This window comes from Colias philodice, chromosome 20 (genome assembly GCF_061535455.1).
Source record: "Colias philodice isolate Cphi_HAF_F1 chromosome 20, ilColPhil1 Martin Lab GWU primary, whole genome shotgun sequence".
Lineage (NCBI taxonomy): Eukaryota > Metazoa > Arthropoda > Insecta > Lepidoptera > Pieridae > Colias > Colias philodice.
Window position 1 is genome coordinate 1,239,866 of NC_143105.1, and position 22,046 is coordinate 1,261,911.

At 35.6% G+C, this 22,046-nt stretch overlaps 1 protein-coding gene across 1 annotated transcript; it reads left to right on the forward strand.

Moving 5' to 3' along the window:
• The first annotated feature begins 54 nt into the window (after nt 1-54).
• On the forward strand, nt 55-20,543 carry kra (basic leucine zipper and W2 domain-containing protein kra). Its single transcript, XM_089707862.1, has 11 exons — nt 55-211; nt 557-628; nt 5,860-6,036; nt 6,405-6,505; nt 6,859-6,924; nt 7,035-7,107; nt 13,384-13,549; nt 15,841-16,084; nt 17,141-17,287; nt 18,666-19,001; nt 20,220-20,543. The coding sequence occupies exons 2-10, from the start codon at nt 568-570 to the stop codon at nt 18,900-18,902; spliced, it is 1,272 nt and encodes a 423-aa protein (XP_089563988.1). The 5' UTR covers nt 55-211; nt 557-567; the 3' UTR covers nt 18,903-19,001; nt 20,220-20,543.
• Nucleotides 20,544-22,046: the final 1,503 nt, after the last annotated feature.

Below are 22,046 nucleotides of genomic sequence, written 5' to 3' on the forward strand. Positions count from 1 at the left end.
AAATTGCGTTTTCCTTGAAAATATAGTATTTTACAATTAATTTAAATCGATATTTGGGTGCTTTTCAACCGGATATCCGGCGACTCCATACACGTTGTCTCTAGTTCTCGAACGAACAGAGATCGTCGCAGCGTTTCTTTCTTTTCTGAACAGGCGCAGTCCGAGAGAACTCGCAAAAGGAGTAAAAGGCTCCTACATAACCTGTCACTACGTAAGTATCAGTGTATAGTCTAGTAGATCAATTGTATTTAACTAGTATCAAAGCTTATTTATTAGTATTTTGCTGATATATATTGAATAATGAATTATCCTTGCTGAGTCATACGTGAAGGTTGTATTTCGGTTATTCCACCAAAGCCCCCTCTTGGTACTTGGCGGTGCCTTACCCTTCTTGTGGTAAGTAGGCGTCGCCTCGAATCATGTGAATCTTTAATTAATAAAAGTGTAGTTAGATAAAAAGACATGTAAGCATGTGAAGTGCGGGGCGATGACCTGTCGCTTTCATGAGTGGGTCCGCATTTTGCCCTGTACTTATTGCCACGTGTATTTGTTTCAGCAATATATTGTATGAGTCAGAAGGTAGAAAAACCAGTATTATCGGGTCAACGGATCAAGACCAGAAAAAGAGGTGAGTGATCATTGATATTCTATAATATTGATTTTTATTTCATAAGCCATAGAATTACGCGCTTGGTTTAGATGCATCTTCATCATATATTTTAAGTACCTATACCTATCATTAGGTTAGTTATTGATGTACGTATCAAACATTGTTTCATATTTTGGCCTTCACCTTGCAAAATGCCAATAAAATGTTAACAAACTTAGTAGGTCATGTGCTTGTTTAATACTCTCTTGTGAAAGTAGAGAGTGCTAATTATTTGATATCAACAAAGAATAACAAATTACTTGTCTATAGAACATTCTTAATTACATAAACATTGAAAATTTTAAATCTATATTTTTGGATTATGCCTACTTCAATCAGTAATTAATATACACATTTCAAATCTTAATTCAAGGTACATTGCATCAAGTCAAAAATGATATTGGTATATTGTTCCTGAAAAAACAACATTATAATCTCTGCTTTCCAATAGCAAGTTTCCATAAAGTTTTTTGTTTAGATAAATGTTGACAAATACCATATTAATTTTATTGAAAACTTTAACTTATATCCTGGAAACTCGGTAACTGATATTTTCTCCAACTATATTATTTAAAAATTGACTAAATCAATGAAATAATTAAACCTATATCGCCTAGATAATTGCATACTTATCAAAAACCAAAATGTTTATTTTAGTTTTTGAATAACTATCATGATTGGTTTTCATAAATCTATCTTATTTCTGTTATAACATTATTGCTGAGAGCACGCATTGCTAATTTTATAATCCTTCCATACAAAACATTTTAACCAATTGATTACACCAAATATTTTATTCACAAACCTTTAAATATTTAAGAATTTCAAACAAAATTAGACGCTTCCAAATCCTTCATTGATTAAAAGGTTTTTATTTAAAAGAGAATCATTTATATAGGTACATATTTTGTATAGGTACATGAAGTTTTAAGTATTATTCAGATGGTCTCTTAATTTTCATACTTGGTAAGTAGTAGGTACATAACTGTATTTCAAACATAAAACATATAACTGTACAGCGACTCGAGTTAACCTCAATTTTTTGTTGACACATTGTTTGATTAGCCACATGGAGGTTGAACGCTTTTGAACAAAGACTAGGGGTTTCTTTAGAGAACTGCCGCACGTATTATAGGTTTTTTGTGGGGGGGGTATGGGGGGGAGGAGGGGGGGACCCTCCCACCAAAAGGGGAAAGTTAGGAAACCAATAGTTTTGGAGAAAAATCAATTTTCCTATTCTAACCTCAAAATGTATGGAATTGGTGTAACAAAAATTTTACGATACATAAATAAAATACAAACAAGTTGTGAAAACCTACGTAGTTTTTTTTATTTGAGTGGAAATCGCCCTAAAGTCGCTTCTGGCACTCGCCGGCCGCTGCCGCGGCACGCTCGCTTCGCTCGCTCGGCTCGTGCGGCAGTTCAAATGTTAACCTAATACGCTCGTCGCTTCGCTCCTCGCTACCTATTTGAATACTAAAAGTAAAAGTTTAATAGTTTTTTAACCTACGTAATTTTTTTTAAGCTATTGCATAGCTTCTATCGCGGGCCTTGAGCGCGGGGACCGAATCCAGAAATTGCGTAATGAAAAACCTCACACTCCCCACTCCGACGGGCACGGAGGTGTGGCTTGAAGGCATGCTATGCAATAGCTTTGCCGCGGCAGTCCCCGAGTGCCACACGTCTTTTTTGTTTGAGTGGGAATCGCCCTAAAGTCGCTTCTGGCACTCGCCGGCCGCTGCCGCGGCACGCTCGCTTCGCTCGCTCGGCTCGTGCGGCAGTTCAAGAGTTAACCTAACACGCTCGTCGCTTCGCTCCTCGCTACCTATTTGGATATTAAAAATAAAAGTTTAATAGTTTTTTAACCTACCTATGTAGATTTTTTTTGTTCGAGTAGGAATCGCCCTAAAGTCGCTTTTGGCACTCGCCGGCCGCAGCGTAAAGTCACAGTACAGTGAAATGGAACGTCTTGGTCCGCTTTTTTTGCACAACAAAACGGATAAATGCACTTTTTTCGCACAAATATAATTTGAATTTGAATTTAAAAAATTATTAACTTTAAAAATTTATAACTAAAAAACTACAAGTTTCCTAACGATAATATTTTGGAATTACAATCTTACATTACCTAGCTAACTAAAAATATAAATATTTCCAACAAATTCGTGCGGCAGTTAACTAAAGCCAACCCACACACTATCTTGCTTTCATGATTTTATAATTACATGAAATATGTTTCTCATTTTACATTTTAAAAATAATTATTAATTGCTTATTCTATATTAATTAATAAATGTTCTCACAATTTTATTAACTTATCTAAAAAATAAGGTTAACATCATGTTGGTAAATATGTTAAGGTTGTATTTTAATTTATGATTATGAACACAGTTGATATAAATTTTACATGTTTTCAGTAGGTAATATCCAAAGTAAAATTAACTAGTTTTAGTTTTTATCAAAATATAAAACTTAATTCTTTTTACAGACTTAACATAATAATTTAAAAATTTAAACTATACATGCATGAGTTTATGTTTATTGGTCATAAAAATTATTATTTTTTTGTTAAAAAATAAAAATCAATAGTATTAAAACAGACAAAATATATCTCAATAATTGATTAACAAATAACAAGTTAAAACAGTACATTATCTTGATAGTGAATAGTTTTAAAATGTTGTCACATTTATTATGCTTTGAGATTTGAGACACAACTCTCTTGTGACCATGAAAATGGCCTTCTGTGACTTCCCTATATACTGATCATTATCAGATTTAGAGCCCCATACTTGTTATTTGCACAAAATGTGTTATATAACATCTCTTCCTGCACTAAATGCTTGGTAGAGAAAAGTATTATCCATACTAATATTATAAATGTGAAAGTAACTCTGTCTGTCTGTCTGTTACTCAATCACGCCTTAACTACTGAACCAATTTGCATGAAATTTGGTATAGAGATATTTTGATACCCGAGAAAGGACATAGGCTACTTTTTACCCCGGGAAATAGGATAGGTTTTATCCCGGAATACCACGGGAACGGGAACTATGCTGATTTTTCTTTGACTGCGCGGGCGAAGCTGCGGGCGGAAAGCTAGTTTGCTATAAAATCGTCAGTGAAGTATATTTCACTATTAAGTATATTGAAAAGAAAATTTTATTTTCAAAAAAATTTTTTGAAAACTTAAGAATTGTCCCTAAATAATGAACAAATAATTAATAATAAAACAGATTTTTTAAAACTGCTGATTTTTTTATGTCAAAAAAGAACCATACATATTAGAACAATATAATGCCATTTCATCTCATGAAAATGTTTACATGAACACAAAATATATTTATAAATGTTTATAATATCCCTTATCAAGACCAATTAAAGGTATTTACTATACTTGATTCTTTAACTACTTTAATTGTTCTGTAATTATACTGAATTAAGTATATATGTATAACAAACAATCTGTGCGCCCTGACTTCCCCTGAATAGATCAGATATCAAAGTTTTTTTTTTTACATTTTAATCGCTAATATTCTTCTACTCATAGACAACTTGTATCAAAAAAAGTTCACTTGGCTATAGAAGTAATAAAATCTTTGTCTAGCTTTTACGTATTTATTGCTTAGCATAAAAGTCTATAAACGATATATTTCATGCTAATTGGCTCTCTAACTTGTCTATAAATAGATGTATAAGGGCAGCAAGTAATTTTCCTTTATATAATTTACTGTCAAGACAAGCCGCTAAGTTATGAATCACGATGGCCTCGCGCATGCCGGCTCGAACGAATATCGTCACTTTGCTTATAAATTAATGGCTGTTTTCAATTGTGTATTCTCGTATTTAATAAATATGCTGAGCCATTAGCTTTTTATGGCTCGGTGTTTGTTGAAATTTTATTATTTTCCTTGTTCGTGCATGCCGCGCAATAATGTTGAAACTCAATTTGTTTTGAGATTTGTGAAATGAATAAAAGCTTTAATGTGATGTTAATAACCAGGTATTAATAGATTATTATTTTCAATAACCGGAATGTGTAATAGGAATGCATAAACATGTTTATTTATAATCTATGTCATAGCTGAGAATAATAGGTATTGTAGGTTTTGAATTCTATGAGATAGACTGATAGAGAATAGAGAGATTCAAATAAAATGTGACTGAAACACAATAAGTAGGTACCTAGTCAGGAAATGAAGCTTTTTTTATCTTATACAAATTCATAACAATTAAGTATTATAATATTTCATTATATTGCTGTAAATATTGTTTTTCTCTTGGAAATGACTTCATTATTTTCATGAATCGCATCCCACACAATTATAGCAATTATACCATGTAATCACTCTTTTATTGTAGAATTTCCTCAAAGCAAACAAAACATCCAAAATAACTGAGTCACGTTTCTAAATGACTGAAAACAACATGAAAAATAACCATAGAAATCTAAATAACAAGACACTAGAAGTCGTAAGCGTGCGTGACCTTGTCGCCACTCAGGTGATTTGCACATCACCAGTGCATTCGTCACTGTTCAGTTGCTCTGGAGAAGTATGAGTGTATACATGGTGTGTTTCAGCAATTCCCATTGCGGAAATTCTTCCACAAGTTGTAATTATACTTATAAAGGAATAATATTTCATCGGAAAATATTTTTTTTTAGAAATAATGCCGTTTTTCCTTAAAATTATAGAATATTTACAAGTATTACGAGTGTCACCATAGTAATCGAAATAACAATGAATGACACAGTCGACCATTCTTATTATCACGTTTGTTCGTATTGGAGCAAAAAGTCTCATATACTTAGGGATGTTATTCTAAAATAAACCGTAAATTCGTGCGTTAGGATACATATTCAAAAGCTTAATTTAATAGTTAAGTTAGTTTTCACTAAAATCAAGCTGTCCAATAAAAGGCATAGTTTACTTGTGTGTACTGTTTAGCTTTCGGTTTGAATGTGTTGATTTTGGCGACAGCGGTTTTCATACGAATTATGACATTATAGCACTTCTATGTGTCTTGTTATTTAGATTTCTATGAAAATAACCCTTCAAAACGAAACAATGCAATATTCAAACATTTAACATTTGATTTTTTAAAATATGAACATAGTCCATAGATAAGAAAACCAACCCTGATAATTTAAATGACCATAGACAATAGACACCACAGACTAAAAATTTAAAAAATAATTTTCCCGCCAGATGAGAAAGAGAAGTACGACCCGAACGGGTTCCGCGACGCTCTCGTCCAAGGGCTTGAGCGCGCGGGCGGAGACCTGGACGCGGCCTATAAATTCCTAGACGCGGCCGGCTCCAAGCTTGACTATCGCCGATATGGCGAGGTCATTTTCGACGTGCTTATCGCCGGGGGGCTGTTGCGTGAGTATTCTTTGAAATTATAAAAAAAAATTGATAGGTAATATTTAATGCACATGTTATGGTGTATTTAGCTTTTTTTCACAGTTGAGTTATTATTAAAAATACATATATGTATACAAGTCTATACTTTGATCCAAAGTATTACCACTTTGGAAATCGCTTAAAATGGTACAAATTAAAATTTTACTTTTCTTTAATAAAGTTTGTACAAACGGTACATCTGACATGATGAAAAAACTGGCTAGAGTCCTGACATCTGATGAGAACTCCTCACTCGTTCGTTTTACTGCTGATCAACACTTCACAACCTTCAAAAATAACCTGTCTATATAGGAAATATATATAAAATGTGTATGTTTGTCCGCCAGTCCCCGGCGGCTCGGTGTCGATGGACGGGGAGACACCGAAGACCAACACTTGTATCTTCAGCGCGAGCGAGGATATGGAAACGATGCGCAACTTTGAACAGGTATGTTCTGGAACATTCTAGAATTTTCTAGAACTTTATAGAATGTTATTTTTTCAAAATTCTGGAACATTATAGAATTTTCTAGAATATTTTTTATGGTTTAACAAAATGTAGTGTTTTTGTTTATTACTATAATGTATGTGTGTGTTTTTTTAGATTGTAATTTTTTATTCTAGTACGAATGAACATAATATATTGTATATTTTTAATTTTTATAGATTGAATTTCGATTGCAAGCCATTTTAAATTCAAACAGATACACATTCTTAAGTTTAGTTTTCATTATATGAAGCAATATATTAATTTCCGTGTAATTTATACACAATTTAAAATAACTATACATTTTTGTGCAGGTATTCGTGAAATTGATGCGACGTTATAAATATCTGGAGAAAATGTTTGAAGAGGAAATGAAAAAGGTAAATTATTATGGTAATTGCATGATTTTTTTTTATTTTACTCAATTTTAACACAATTAATTTTTTTTTCTATTATATAAAAATAAATTATACATTCATTTATTTTGCAGGTGCTCGTTTACATAAAGGGCTTTGATGCAGAGCAGCGCATCAAGCTTGCTAGGATGACGGCCCTTTGGCTCTGTAAGTATCATGTATGATTTAATAAAATTAAAAAAAAATGATTATTTTGACAATATATTTTATGTAACTCAACACTAAGTTTTTCAATAAATCCATGTTTTTACGGACTTAAAAAAAATTCTAATGCAAATAGACTGTTTCATTGAATAAGCCTTTATCTCAAAGTTTATCTTATATTTGAGTACTTATAATTTCATATTATACATATTTGAGAAAAAAATACACTTTGATTTTGTTGTTTACAATTAAAAAATGTTAAGGCTGATTTTTCAATCCTTGGTTAAAACTTATTCATCGATTAACATATTAAACTACCATTTCAAAAATGTGTTCTCATTGTCCGTATATGACAGTTTACAGGTGACATTTTAAAATGTTCGTGTAATACTTTATTGGACGGATAAATTTTAACCAAGGATTGAAAAATCGGCCCAAATACATATTATACTTAGTGGCACACGATTAGAGCCGGCTCGACTGTCTCTAGTCGAGTCGGTGTCGAAGTGTGCAATATTGAAGTGCGCCGATTATTCTCGGACCTCGCCTTTGCGGGGCTCGTTACACTGGCGGTGGTACATTTTTTTATAAAAAAAAAATTAGTTTATTTCGTTTCTAAATTTTACAAAATTTGGAGTAGTAGGGCCCTCCTAGTATGTTTTTTATATTTTGAAGTGAAAACTTCTTTAGCGGCGTTGAGCACTTTTTCTGTAATGGGTATAAAATCTTAAACTCGCGTCAGGACACGTGACCTGATCGAAAAAGCGTAAGACGTATACCATTCCAAAATATCAAACATGCTCAACGTTAATAATCAAGTTTTCACTTCTGCCGGCACTCCCGGAGTGCAACCCGTCTTTTTTTATAAATTATTATCGATTTATATTAAAAAGGATAATATTATAGGCTATAGCATCTATAATATTGCACGCCTCATAAGCGAAGCGTTGAGGTGGGTACTACTGTCACTTCGCGCAAAACATCTGATTTTTCAAACTTAAAATGTCTTTATGTATCATACATTGCACTTGTAAGATAATACATACACACACATATTAAGAAAAAACACTATTTTTAACGTTCATGATATTTTTGATGTCATTTTTGTTATTTAAACTAGTTAAAAAACAGTTTAAAAAAGTTCTGTCTTGGACGTCCGTGTGTCTGTATGTGCGGATCCTTTTTCTTGTTAACACGATAGTGTTAGATACGTAGTAGGGAACAAGTGAAACACTTAACGGCTCGATTCGCACTGCTTTAATTCTTTACTTGAACACCGGCGCGGACGCAGCCACGCACACATATACAACTAAGTATACAACATTCCTCCCCCTATTATAATAATAAATTAGTAACAAGATACAAAATTAACAGAAAAACCCTCCACCCTTATGTTTCGTTTTACACGCCTAGTATTTGGATTAGCTAGCGCGCCGTCTATTTTTCAGCGCGCAATGGAAGTGGTGCTGTCGGGAATCGATGGAGTATTGTGTCTATTGGATGACATACTTATAACGGGAAAGGACAAGGAGGAACATATGGTAAGGTTGAACGCCGTCCTAAAACGTCTACAGGACGCCGGCCTATCCTTGCAGAAAGAAAAATGTAATTTTTTTCAAAACGAAGTGCGCTATTTAGGTTACATAATTTCTAAGGACGGATTAAGGAAAGAGCCAGAGAAAGTCAGGGCAATGTTAGAAGCTCCGATTCCAAAAAATGTAAATGAATTGCAGTCGTTTTTAGGGTTAATAAATTATTATAGGAATTTTGTTCCGAATGCATCAACCGTGTTAACTCCGCTGTACGATTTGTTAAAAAAAAATTGTAAATGGGAATGGGGAGAAGTCCAGGACGAAGCCTTTAACAAGATTAAAAGTTTAATGACATCTGAGCAAGTTTTAGCACATTTCGACCCGACCGCACAATTAATTTTGACTGTAGACGCGTCGCCCACTGGGCTCGGCGCGATTCTTTCTCAGCTAGAATCGTCGGGAATCGAAAGGCCTATTTCTTTCGTGTCACGTACTTTAAATTCCGCGGAGAAGCACTACGCTCAGATACAAAAGGAAGCAACCGCTATTGTTTACGGAGTTCGTCGTTTCCATCAATATCTATACGGTAGAACAGTACCATTTATTTTACGTACAGACCATAAACCCTTAATTACAATTTTTGGCCCGCATAAAGGTATACCTGAATTATCGGCGAATAGACTGCAACGGTACGCATTATTCCTAAGTAGTTATAATTATAAAATAGAATACATTCGGAGTGCTGATAACAGCGCGGATTATCTCTCACGGGCGAGCGTGCAACGCGAAGCGCACGAGTGCGCGTGTACCGAACAGTGTAGGTGTTGTGATTGCGAGGTGGCGTACGATCGGGCAACATATGTTTGTTTTGTTGTCGAGGGAAGTATGCCGGTTACCTTAAACAAGTTGCGATCGGAAACTAAAAGTGATGAGGTTTTAGAGCGAGTGATTTTTTATATTTTAAATGGATGGCCTCCGAAAGTAGCCGATGTACAGTTAAAACCATTTTATTTATGTAGGAATCAGCTGTCATACGAAAACGGTTGCGTTATGAGGGGTCATAAAGTTGTTTTACCAGTAAGCTTGCATTCGACAATTTTAAATGAATTACATATTTCTCATTTGGGAATAGTTAAAACCAAAGCTGAGGCCCGTTCTAGATTTTGGTTTCCCGGTATTGACCGAGCTATTGAGTCAATGATAGGTTCATGCGAAGTGTGTATACAATTACGTCCCTCACCCCCCCGCGCTCCGGTCGTCGCTTGGGAGTACCCGTCGCATCCGTTTGAAAGAATACACATAGATTTTTTAGGTCCTATTAAAGGATGTGTTTATTTGGTAGTCGTTGACGCACACACAAAGTGGCTTGAAGTTTATAACATGAAAACTGCTACATCTTCAGCCGCCGTTATAAAAAATATTTGTGAGTTTTCATCTAGGTTCGGAGTTCCATGTTCGATAGTTAGCGATAACGGCACAGCTTTTTGTTCTAAAGAATTCCAATCGTTTTGCAAGTTAAACGGAATTTCTCATGTGACGTCACCTGTGTATCATCCGCCGAGTAATGGCCAGGCGGAAAGTTTTGTTAAAATAGTTAAAAAGGGATTAAAATCTTGTTTATTGTCGGGAAATAACATTAGAGATACGTCGTTAAATTTGCTTAAGTATCTCATGGATTACCGCAACTCTGTTCATACTTCTACAGGGTTATCCCCAGCTCAGAAAGTATTTGGACGTAAGTTAAGATCTCGTTTAGATTTAATTCATCCAAAGTCATCGTTACCCTTGTCACTATCTCTGTCTAACCTTAATAATGATAATCGTCAGTGTATGCAGTCTAAGGAACGAAACGATAAACATATAATTGATTTTAAAAAGAACGATATTGTGTTATACAAAAAATTTGAAAATAAATCCAAATATTCATGGAAGAAAGGTATTGTTCAAAGACGGTTAGGAAAGGTTACGTATATTATAAGAGATATCGACAGTTTAGAAACAATAAAGAGACATGTTAATCAGTTGTTACGGTATAAGGGTCTAAGTAACAATCAATGGGATATCAGGGACAGTCCAAGCGCTGACCTGCTTGAACCTCCACCCACACTTCCGTCACCGTCGTCATCGTCGCGATCGTGTGTGTCGCCTACCAGCCAGGCGCCGCATCACGTGAGAGGACGCAGAGCAGAATTCTACGTGCCATGCGATCCTCCACCAGATACGTTGGACGGTGGTGATGAGAGGGCTCAGGAGGGGCAGATGGAAGTGAGGGATGTTGGTGATATGGAAGATGAGTTCCATGAAGCAGAAACATAAGGGTGGAGGGTTTTTCTGCAAGGATAGGCCGGCGTCCTGTAGACGTTTTAGGACGGCGTTCAACCTTACCATATGTTCCTCCTTGTCCTTTCCCGTTATAAGTATGTCATCCAATAGACACAATACTCCATCGATTCCCGACAGCACCACTTCCATTGCGCGCTGAAAAATAGACGGCGCGCTAGCTAATCCAAATACTAGGCGTGTAAAACGTAATGCGTGTAAGGCGTGTAAAACGGTGAAGCGTAATCGGAATATTCAACAGACTCTAAAATACCTAATTCCAACAATCTATCAATTTCTCTGTTTACTTTTTCACGCAATGCAAACGCCACCGGGCGCGCCTTACAAAAAATTGGTTTTACATTATTTTTTAATACTAACTTAACCTTATATTTATTAAATGTACCAAGTTTATCTGAAAATAGTTCAGCATACTGTTGTTGTAATTTTTTTACTAGTAATTCGGAATCTTCGCAATAATTTACAGGGACTAATTGCAATTTAAAATTTGAAATAAAATCCCTACCCAACAGCGGAGGTCCCCCATCGCGCACGACATATAAAGTTATAACGTGCTTTTGATTTGCATAGCATAATGGTAAACTAAACGTACCTAAACAAATAATTTTCATACCATTATAGGTTATTAGCTGCTTGTTCGTACTAGATAAGGGCACGTCTTTAAAATTGATTTTATAAAAGTGTTCCGATATCACAGATACAGTAGACCCGCTGTCTATTTGAAATTTAAATGGAACATTCCTAATTAATACAGTTTCTACCATAGGTCGCCCCCTGAACGAGCGTATATAAAAAAGCTTACCGTCATCATCCACGTTATCCTCACCCTTATCACCACCATCCGACATTACATAATTGACTTTGGTGCACATTTTACGTAAATGACCCTTCACATGGCATTTCCTACATATATAATTAGCAAACCTACAGTCCGACGATTTATGATTTGTAAACCCACACACACTGCACTTCACTTTCTTTTTTTCACTCGAAATTTTGTAAAACTCATCGACTACGGTAGCCGCCGAGGGTGCCTCGCGCGCCGCCGCCACTGCGGAGCGCGCGCGGCTCAGGTTCTCCGCCAGCTCCACGACCTTGGCCAGAGTAAGGTCAGACGGATCCTTCGTGTACAACTCCTCCTTTTCGCGTCCCGGTTGCATGCCCATAATAAACTTGTCACGCAGCGCCTCTTCCACGTTGAGAAAGCCACACCTTGCTGTCAAGCCACGTAATCTAGCGGCCCATTGCGAATAAGATTCACCCGTCATTTGCACGGCCGAATAAAAGTTATGACGGTCACCGAACCCAACACTTTTGGGCGTGAAATGCGTGTCCAACAAAGCCAATAACTCATCGTATGGCACATCGTCGATATCCTTCGGTAAGACCACTTCTGTTGCTAATTTGTAGGTTTCTTCAGTGAGTGCGCTGAGCAATATCGCCTTCCTCTTCTTGCCCCCCGTATCAGAACGGTCGGAGATCTCATTTGCAATGAAATATTGCTTAATACGACCTTTATAAGTTTTCCACGTTTGTGTGTTGTGGTCAAAACTATTTAGAATTCCGTATTGCACGTTCGTACTCGACATTTTACGCTGCTATTCTCATTAATTCGTAACGTCGCGTGGGTATATCGTCGCCACTGTTAGATACGTAGTAGGGAACAAGTGAAACACTTAACGGCTCGATTCGCACTGCTTTAATTCTTTACTTGAACACCGGCGCGGACGCAGCCACGCACACATATACAACTAAGTATACAACAGATAGCGACCGAAATACTTTACTAATCGAGTCTTTTTTTTTCTCTTACGCTTGAGTTTGTTCAGGAATAGAACCCTTTCATTTTTCAGGGTCTGATTCGATGTGGTTTAATTGTTATTAAATAATCAAAAATAATAATTAATAAATATTTATTAAAAAAAAATTATGAGGCGTGCACTTTTGGATTTTCCAAATATTTTTAATTTTGCGTAGAAGTGAAGATATAATTAGCAAAGTTAATAGTCAATATACACTGGATTAATTACAATTTACATTATCTCGTTATGACAAATAAATATATGTATGTAGTTTAATTTATTGAATTGTCCAAACAAGGCCTTTTTGGGTTGAGACCAAACTTTACAATAAAAAAAGACGGGTTGCACTCCGGGAGTGCTGGCAGAAGTGAAAACTTGATTATTAACGTCTTATCCGTCTTACGCTTTTTCGGTCAGGTCACGTGTCCTGACGCGAGTTTAAGATTTTATACCCAGAAAAAGTGCTCAACGCCGCTAAAGAAGTTTTCACTTCAAAATATAAAAAAGTGCCCTAACAAGTAAAACACTTTAGTTAACACATTGTCACTTGGCAATACCATATAAATTTTCCAAACAAACAATATTTTAACCAACCCGTTCCTCAGGTAACGGCTGTGTCCCACCATCGGTTCTGCTTGTTCTTGTGAACGAGCACCTGCTCAAAGAGAATGTAGCACTTGAGTTTGTGCTCGAAGTGTTTGTGACCATGAAGGCTGAGCGAGGGGTGGCCTCGCTGGTCACATCGCTGAAGAAGGGCCAATTGGAGGGCAGGTGCGTTGTTGTTTTATATGAAAATGTAAAAATAATATATAGAATCAGCTGAAATGTATTCACAGTTCAATAACCATTAAAACATTTACTAAAAAATACAAGAAAAAAGATATAATTATGCTATTTGGAAATTGGAGTTGATGAAAGCCACAGCTTCTAATCTTGTTTTAATAATAATAACTAGCTTTCCGCATCTAAATACATTACGTAGTTTTAAAGATTTAAGCGTACAACGGGACATAGGGAAATAGGGACATTGGGACCGAAAAAGCGACTTTATTTTATACTATGTAGTGATGTAAAAAATATTTATAGAAACAGCTGAAATGTATTCACAGTTCAATAACCATCAAACATTAATTACTAAAAAGTAAAAATACAAGACAATTTACATAGAAGCAACTAAGGAATTTAGAAAACGGGGCATTAAATTTAATTATCTATATGAGTATTTATTTAAAAATTATATATTATGTATGTTTACCAGCCATCTGGTTTCCATAACACAAGCGAAATATTATTATGGGATCAGATCGTGCCGTGTGTGAAAATTGTCCTGAAATATTTATTGTTTTGGTTTCATTAAATAAAACTCTGATGTGTTTGTTACTAAACTTCTTGGAAATGGTTGAATTTTTGTGTATTTGGTGTGAATAGGTTTTACGAATAGTTTCATGCTGTTAGTGACATATCACACTAGCGGATTGCGAGCGGTTTCAAAGCGGAGCGGGTGCGCAACGAATACGTTGCGGTTGCGCAGCGAATTCGTTGCGGACGCGTGGCAGATGCGCAACGTTTACGTCGCAGTCATGTACACTCATTAACAAAATGGAATCCGTGCTGGTTGTTACTTATAACTTGTGATAGTATAATAATTATGAGATCATTATTTTTTACGAGTTTCATAACATGTTAATGTTTAGGGTATTGTTTTATCTATTAAATCTTGGTCGAAATGCAATCAGATAACTTAATTGCTCATTAAGAAAGTTCATTAGTGAAATAAATGTTAAAGCTCCTTAACTAAAACAGGGCTATCTTATTATTAGATAAATAGCAGTGAATAGAAAATTTTATCAAGCAACCAGCAACTCACTATCACTTTGCTCATAATTAGGTTCACAAAATCTCTTTATAACATACGTTGCTATGGGAGAGATTATACTGGTCAGTCGTTACATACTTTTGGAATGTATGGTACATTCTAAAAGTCCTAGTAATTCAATTTTATAGCACCTTTTTTTAACAACTCCAGTTGTTATTACATCTTTAGTTAACTGTTAAGTAAGTGCATTTCCACAGTACGGTTAAAAAATTGAGTGCTACAGAAACGATGGAAATATTGAATGGAAGTTAGGCAAGGCGGAAGGGCTGGCTTTTGTGCGAGAGTATACAAAATGACGCGTCCGCAACGAATTCGCTGCGCAACCGCGGCGTGTTCGTTGCGCGCCCGCAACGTATTCGTTGCGCACCCGCTCCGCTTTGAAACCGCTCGCAATCCGCTAGTGTGATATGTCACTTAGGTGTACTTTTCCTGTTGTTTCCAATAAGCATGTAGATAATAACTTGGTAAAACATACAATTGTGCTACTTTGAATTTGGACTTGATGAAAGCCACAGCTTTTAATCTTGTTTTAATATTAATATCCTGAGGTTATTAAATTTGCATGATTTTATTGTAAAAATCATGTAAAAGACTTCAGGGTAGATGAATGCGACATGTACTGGCTCATTGTATTATTGCAATGGCGTCATAAGTGTGGCTACAGATAAATTTGATTTCATTAATTATTACCAAATGGGTTAGAATTAGAATGAAGGAATAAAAGTTATTGTGTATTCCATAATGAATAAATGATTTGTTTGCGGATTTTTGCTATAGTTGCTTGATGAACTATTCTAATCTCATTTTATCTATACATGTACATAATATTTATAAAGTTATGTCTGCTGCAAATAAATGTCGAACATTGAGCGTGCTTTACATATTATACTCCTACCATTGCATACTAGCTGTTAATGTAACAATTTATGCGGCCAAAGTACCTAATAGAGTCATGTTGCATATTGTCCATTATTGACGTGACAACGTCTTATAATTCGATAGAGCCGCCTGCACACACGAAAAAACATGACTCATGCGGCGTTACCTCGCTCTGAGGCGTTCCATGTAAGGCTTGAAGTGCGAGCGAGAGCGCGGAACGAACGACAAAGAAGCACAATCGGACGTTGTCACGTTCAACTATCGTCAGTAAACCGACTTTACAGACAATTAAATTTTTTTTCAACAGACTACTCGAGTTCCTCCCACTAAACCGTCGTTCAGAAGAATCGTTAGCTGCAGCGTTCGGTGCCCGTGGTCTCGGTGAAGTGGTCCGATTGCACCGGGCACAAGCTTCGCAGGAAGCTCGGAGGGAACTCACTCGGGTACTGGACGATGAACTGGCTGATGAGAAGGCGGTGCGGGATATCATACCGGAGTTGAGGGATATGGCACTGAAGAACGATATACCTGACCACGAGGTGGTCGCTATTGTGAGTATACTAGATACAGATGTAGTGAACTGCTGTTCATATACACAACACATACAACATAATATATAGACACTAGATACACAGCATATTAACTCGCACAAATGAATAGGCTCTATCTGGCAGGCATAGACTGTCACTACTTGTCATTAAGTAGGATGCTGTCAAATGCCTATATTTATATTTTTCTTGTTGTATCTTGTCATGTTTAAAAAAAAATAGTTGCACAAAGTATGTATGTAGTCTAGTTGTATTTGAAAAAATATCAATCAACATACAAGAAACAAACTTAAAATGACCATAATTATACTGCTGTTACTTCCAGACAGTGCAAAAAATAAGAAAAAAATTAAAACACAATTTGCAAATAATACAATCCATACACCTAGTCAAACATTTTACCGCTTCACACACAACCCAAACCGACGATACCAAATGATGAAACTTGATGACGAGTCAGAGTGGCACAACCAAGTGTCTGTGGCTGGTGGCTACTGAGTCTTTCGGGCGCTACACAGCTGCAGCACAGCGGTTGTGCCGCCGTGTCGATATGGCAGTCTGATTTTGTGAACTATTGTGGTAAACGCTTGTACGATGTTATTGTTAGTCATGTTTTGTAAGGCTCTCTTTGCTTTGTTCGCTAGAAAACATCTAAAATGTTTTCTTTGTTGTAAAAAAAAGACGGGTTGCACTCCGGGAGTGCCGGCAGAAGTGAAAACTTGATTATTAACGTTGAGCATGTTTGATATCCATCCGTCTTACGCTTTTTCGATCAGGTCACGTGTCCTGACGCGAGTTTAAGATTTTATACCCATTACAGAAAAAGTGCTCAACGCCGCTAAAGAAGTTTTCACTTAAAAAATGAAAAAACTTAACTTTCAATTTAGAAAATAGTTTTGTTGATGCCAGAAATTGTAACTTGTCATTACAACTTGATGATTTTCCTGATTTTTCAACAACGTCCTACAAGCTTTTACCAAACAATAGTCACTCTAAGCACACAAAATACTCCAAAAAACTATTTCCTACACAAAATATATAGCGTTCCAAAACTTTCAGATATGGCAGTGCGTTATGTCGCGCGGCGAATGGAACAAGAAGGAGGAGTTACTTGCGGAACAAGCGGCGAAGCATCTGCGCCAATATACACCACTATTGGCTGCGTTTGCGCATTCTGCCAAGGCGGAGATTGCTCTGTTACACAAGGTGCCTACAATACATTCCTATTTCTTTAACCTTGTCAGTTCTTTTCTTTATTTCTTCACGTCAATCGCTTTCCTTTTAACTTGGTCAGTCCATTTGTAGAAGCGTGATGTCCGCAACAACACCATAAGTAAAAAGTATCTGTATCTCTATTTTTGTATATATAAAGCGTTGTTTAACTTATTAAACCGAAACAGTGCCATTTAATTAAGACTGACTTAATTAAACTGCTAATTAGGTTAACAACGAGTTGGTTGAGACAAAAATGATGGTTATAAAATTGTCAGCCAATTTCTTCAAAAGAAATTTTCTACACTAATATGCGAAACTTCACCCATCTATAATTCAAGTATTACAATAGTTAAGTAAGATTTGCACACAAGTAGAACCGTCACGAACACAACAAAGTCGCGTCGGTGTGGAAACTGTGCTAAAGTATGATTGCGTGGATTGTCACTTGATTCAGTATATCGCTGGAATCGACATGCAAACGCTACATTTTTGTTATGAAATCTATACATTCCTTTAACATTATGAATTTCATAAACCATATTGAATTTTATTAAGGTTTTTGTTTGTATATTTCTTTGTAGTTTGTACATGATAGTAGTTGAATCAAGATATTTGACCCATTTTACATTTTTATCCAACTTAGGAGCGATTTTTCAAGCCTTGGTTAATATTTATCCGTACAATACAGTACTACACAATATATAAAAATAACTTCTGTAAAACGGTAAAAGTCTGGTAATGAAACATGAATCGGACATATAGGTATATTTACTAGCTTTCCACCCGCGGCTTCACCCGCGCAGTCAAAGAAAAACCCGCATAGCTCCCGTTCCCGTGGGATTTCCGGAATAAAACCTATCCTATGGCTCAGGGTAAAAAGTAGCCTATGTCCTTTCTCGGGTATCAAAATATCTCTATACCAAATTTCATGCAAATTGGTTCAGTAGTTAGGCGTGATTGAGTAACAGACAGACAGATAGAGTTAGACAGAGTTACTTTCGTATTTATAATATTAGTATGGATGAAACAGTTGTTTAATACCTTATTCAACAAATAAGTTTGTCAAAGATTGAAAAATCAACCCTTTAGCTAAACAGAACATATCCACAAGTTATGAAACAAGCTATTAGTAATTCAATTTGGCATCACTACATAGTATAAAACAAAGTCGCTTTCTCTGTCCCTATGTCTGCTTAAATCTTTAATACTACGCAACCGATTTCGATGCGTTTTTTTTTAATAGATAAAGTGATTCAAGAGGAATGTTTTAGTATATATGTAATTTATTAGGTTTTAGACAAAGCGGGCGAACCCGCGGGCGGTTAGCTAGTTTTTCATATAAATAACCAATATATATGATCGTCTCCAGGTGCAAGAGTTCTGCTATGAGAACATGAACTTTATGCGAGCGTTCAGCAAGCTTGTGGTGATGCTGTACAAGAGCAACGTGCTCTCGGAGGAAGTGATCCTCCGCTGGTACAGAGACCCCAACTCGTCGAAGGGCAAGCTGATGTTCCTCGAGCAGATGAAGAAGTTTGTCGAGTGGCTGCAGAGTGCGGAGGAGGGTACGTACAGACAGACTCACAAACTGCATGTTGGGAGGTGATACTCGGTTGGTACAGAGACCCCAACTCGTCGAAGGGCAAGCTGATGTTCCTCGAGCAGATGAAGAAGTTTGTCGAGTGGCTGCAGAGTGCGGAGGAGGGTACGTACAGACAGACTCACAAACTGCATGTTGGGTTATATGTGCATTTATTTATTTATGTGCATGCAAAAACATAGAAAGAAAGATTTATTTTGCACCTACAGTTGTGAATTTAAGGGTTGATTTTTCAATGCTTGGATAAAACTTATCCGTCCAATAAAGTATTACACGATAATATTTAAATGTCACGTAAACTGTCAGATACGGGCAATTAGAATACGTTTTTAAAATTGTAGTTTTATACTATGCGTGCCAAATAAGAATAGGACTGTCAAGACGCCATATTGTTCAGTAATACGCGCTAACTTCATTACCAAAGCGTATGGTGTGCAAAAAAATCAATAAAGAAATTATATTCAGTTTAAATATTTAATATACGCTTTGTTGGTATTTCTAATACATTTCACGCCAAATTTATTATGAATGAGTAGGATTTGAAAATAAAAGCACGTATATAAAAAAACATGTATATTATTTCAGTTTTTATCAATCGGATAATATTTCCTCTACACCACTTAACACAGCGTCATCGTCGTCGTATTCTGAATCTTCATTGCTGTCGCTGTCACTGCTATCTCCGCATTAACTATGAAAATGTTAACTTTTTATGAATACTGTTTCCATACCTGTATAAATTAATTTATCCATAATCCATCAGTGAAATTCAATAAATAGTATTTTTTAATGAATATAACGATTATACAATAATTAAATATAATCATGAACAATAAAAATTTTTTTTATGAAAATTCTTTTTCTCACATTTTTTTGCTGGCAGTACTAATTTCACAGTTTTCGTGTGAAGTTGGCAGCAAGCGCGGTCCTATTCTTAGTTGGCACGCATAGTACATTATTCGAGGAATAAGTTTTATCCAAGCATTGAAAAATCGGCCCTAAATGTTTATTTATTGAGCTAGATTGTCTTTAGAAGCGCTTTGAATAAAAAAAAATCGATATTTTTTTTCAAAAAAAAATCCCTTGGTCAACTACATCACCAGGTAATTTTTTTTGTATGATCAAATAGACTTGCAGATTGTATATAATTGATAAGCAAGAATTATCCCTTATAATTAGTTTATTTACATGAAATGTAGGAATTTACGCAGACTACTGAGAATTTATTTTGTAATAATGTTATATTGTTAACCATTTTAAAATTTTGAGTAATGTTGATTTTATTTGCAACAATATTATTAATTTTGTATTTATTTTCTACAGAGTCTGAAAGCGGTGAGGAGGAGGATTAATTTAAGCGCAGCGAGTGAGACTGACAGCGCCGTTCCACAACAATGCATAATCAACAACCGAACAACACAACAACAATAGCAACAATAGCAACAAATAGCAACAATAGCAACAGGACGGCGTCAACAGACAACCGCCGCTCCACACGCAATCATAATACAAATAATCTAACGCGTGGAGCGAGCGAACTTTTCTACAACTGTATATTATTCATTTCTAAAGTAACATGTTGATGAAATACAATATTTTTTATTCAATTTTTTTAGTAAAATTTCAAATAAATGTGGTGACACATCAGCGGTTTTTTATTTGCGGCCTTCCCTATATCATACTTGGACAGAAACTACATAAGAGCAGATTTTACAAACTTAGTTTTGATTTGATATTGATAAAATGTATTAACATTTAACAGCATCCAGAAATATAGTTTATTTATAAAAACGAAAAGATCTAGTCTAAAAATATACAGGGTGTCCCACTATATGTATACTAAGCGCGAAGGGACTTAATAAAAAATACTTACCAAAATTATGTCAAAAATTGTTTGCTTAATTTTTCCTGAAAATTCATGTTTTCTTCTCTAGCTTCGCGCAGCCGGCATATACCGCTTCTCATGTGAGCATTTTGTCTATGAAAATATAATCTACGATGGGTAGCTCACGTGCTGGTGGCAAAGTTAGGCGGGTTGCTTGTTATGGGTGTACACATACAGCCGTACAAATAAAAACTTGCTTATTCAAACCTTATGCAATGCATAGATATGATAAGAATAAATAAAGAATAAGGATGTCATAATTTCTTACAAATAAATTTGGAATAACGTCGATGTAACTATGCTCACGCTATGCAAAAGGCGCGGAGCGGCAACGTAGCAATTCATTCACAAAATTATGAAAAACATTGAAATTGTCTACGGTTAAACCTTGGTGGTGTCATTTTTACCGCTGTCACGCTTGTTTGACTTCGTCGAATTTGTTGTGAAGTTTCATCATACGATGTTCTGTTTATTTATTTTTTAAATATTTATTTGAAACTAGCTGTTGCCCGCGACTTCGTCCGCTATTCGGTCGTTTTTCGTCATTCGTCGTTTAAAAAAAATACGTGACACTTTATTTTTGAATGTTCTTAATTGTCTCTTATAAAATTTAACTACATTAAAATTGAATACTCTGATAAGAAAATCTTAAAATCATCGAAAATCATAGACATCGAATATCTGAGGAAAACATGAATGAATGTGATTTAAATTCTACATTTCTTAGTAATTAAAATAATAATCTAAATTAAATGTAGATAAACAGTTTGAGCGCACCATTATAGAATATGTACCTAAGTAATAAATTACGTTAGTTTACATAGTAACTTTACTAAAAACACGATGACTTTCTTTCGCGCTCGGTACCACAAACTAAACATGTTTGTGGTACGTGGCCCGCGTCACTTTACCCCCCACGAGTTCCCCTCCGTTGCTATGCGAAAATACATTCGTCGCCCTACTGTAGGAAAAATTGTAATACTGCGGCCTGGGCGTTATAACACGCTCAGGGAATTCCTGAGTGCTGATAGACTTCCGTCTATCGGCATTTATACCAATTTTATATTAATATCACCATCTTGAGGAAAAGCTTCTAATGTCGATTTAAAACGCATATATACGGATTAACCTGATGAATTAACATGTTCTAAAATTGTGAAATGAGTTCAGTTTTAAATTCGAGAAATATTGATTTCTTGTATTCGATTATTCGTCGTAGTCGAATACAAAATATATTTAAAGAAACTTAGGTTGGCCTTCAGGCA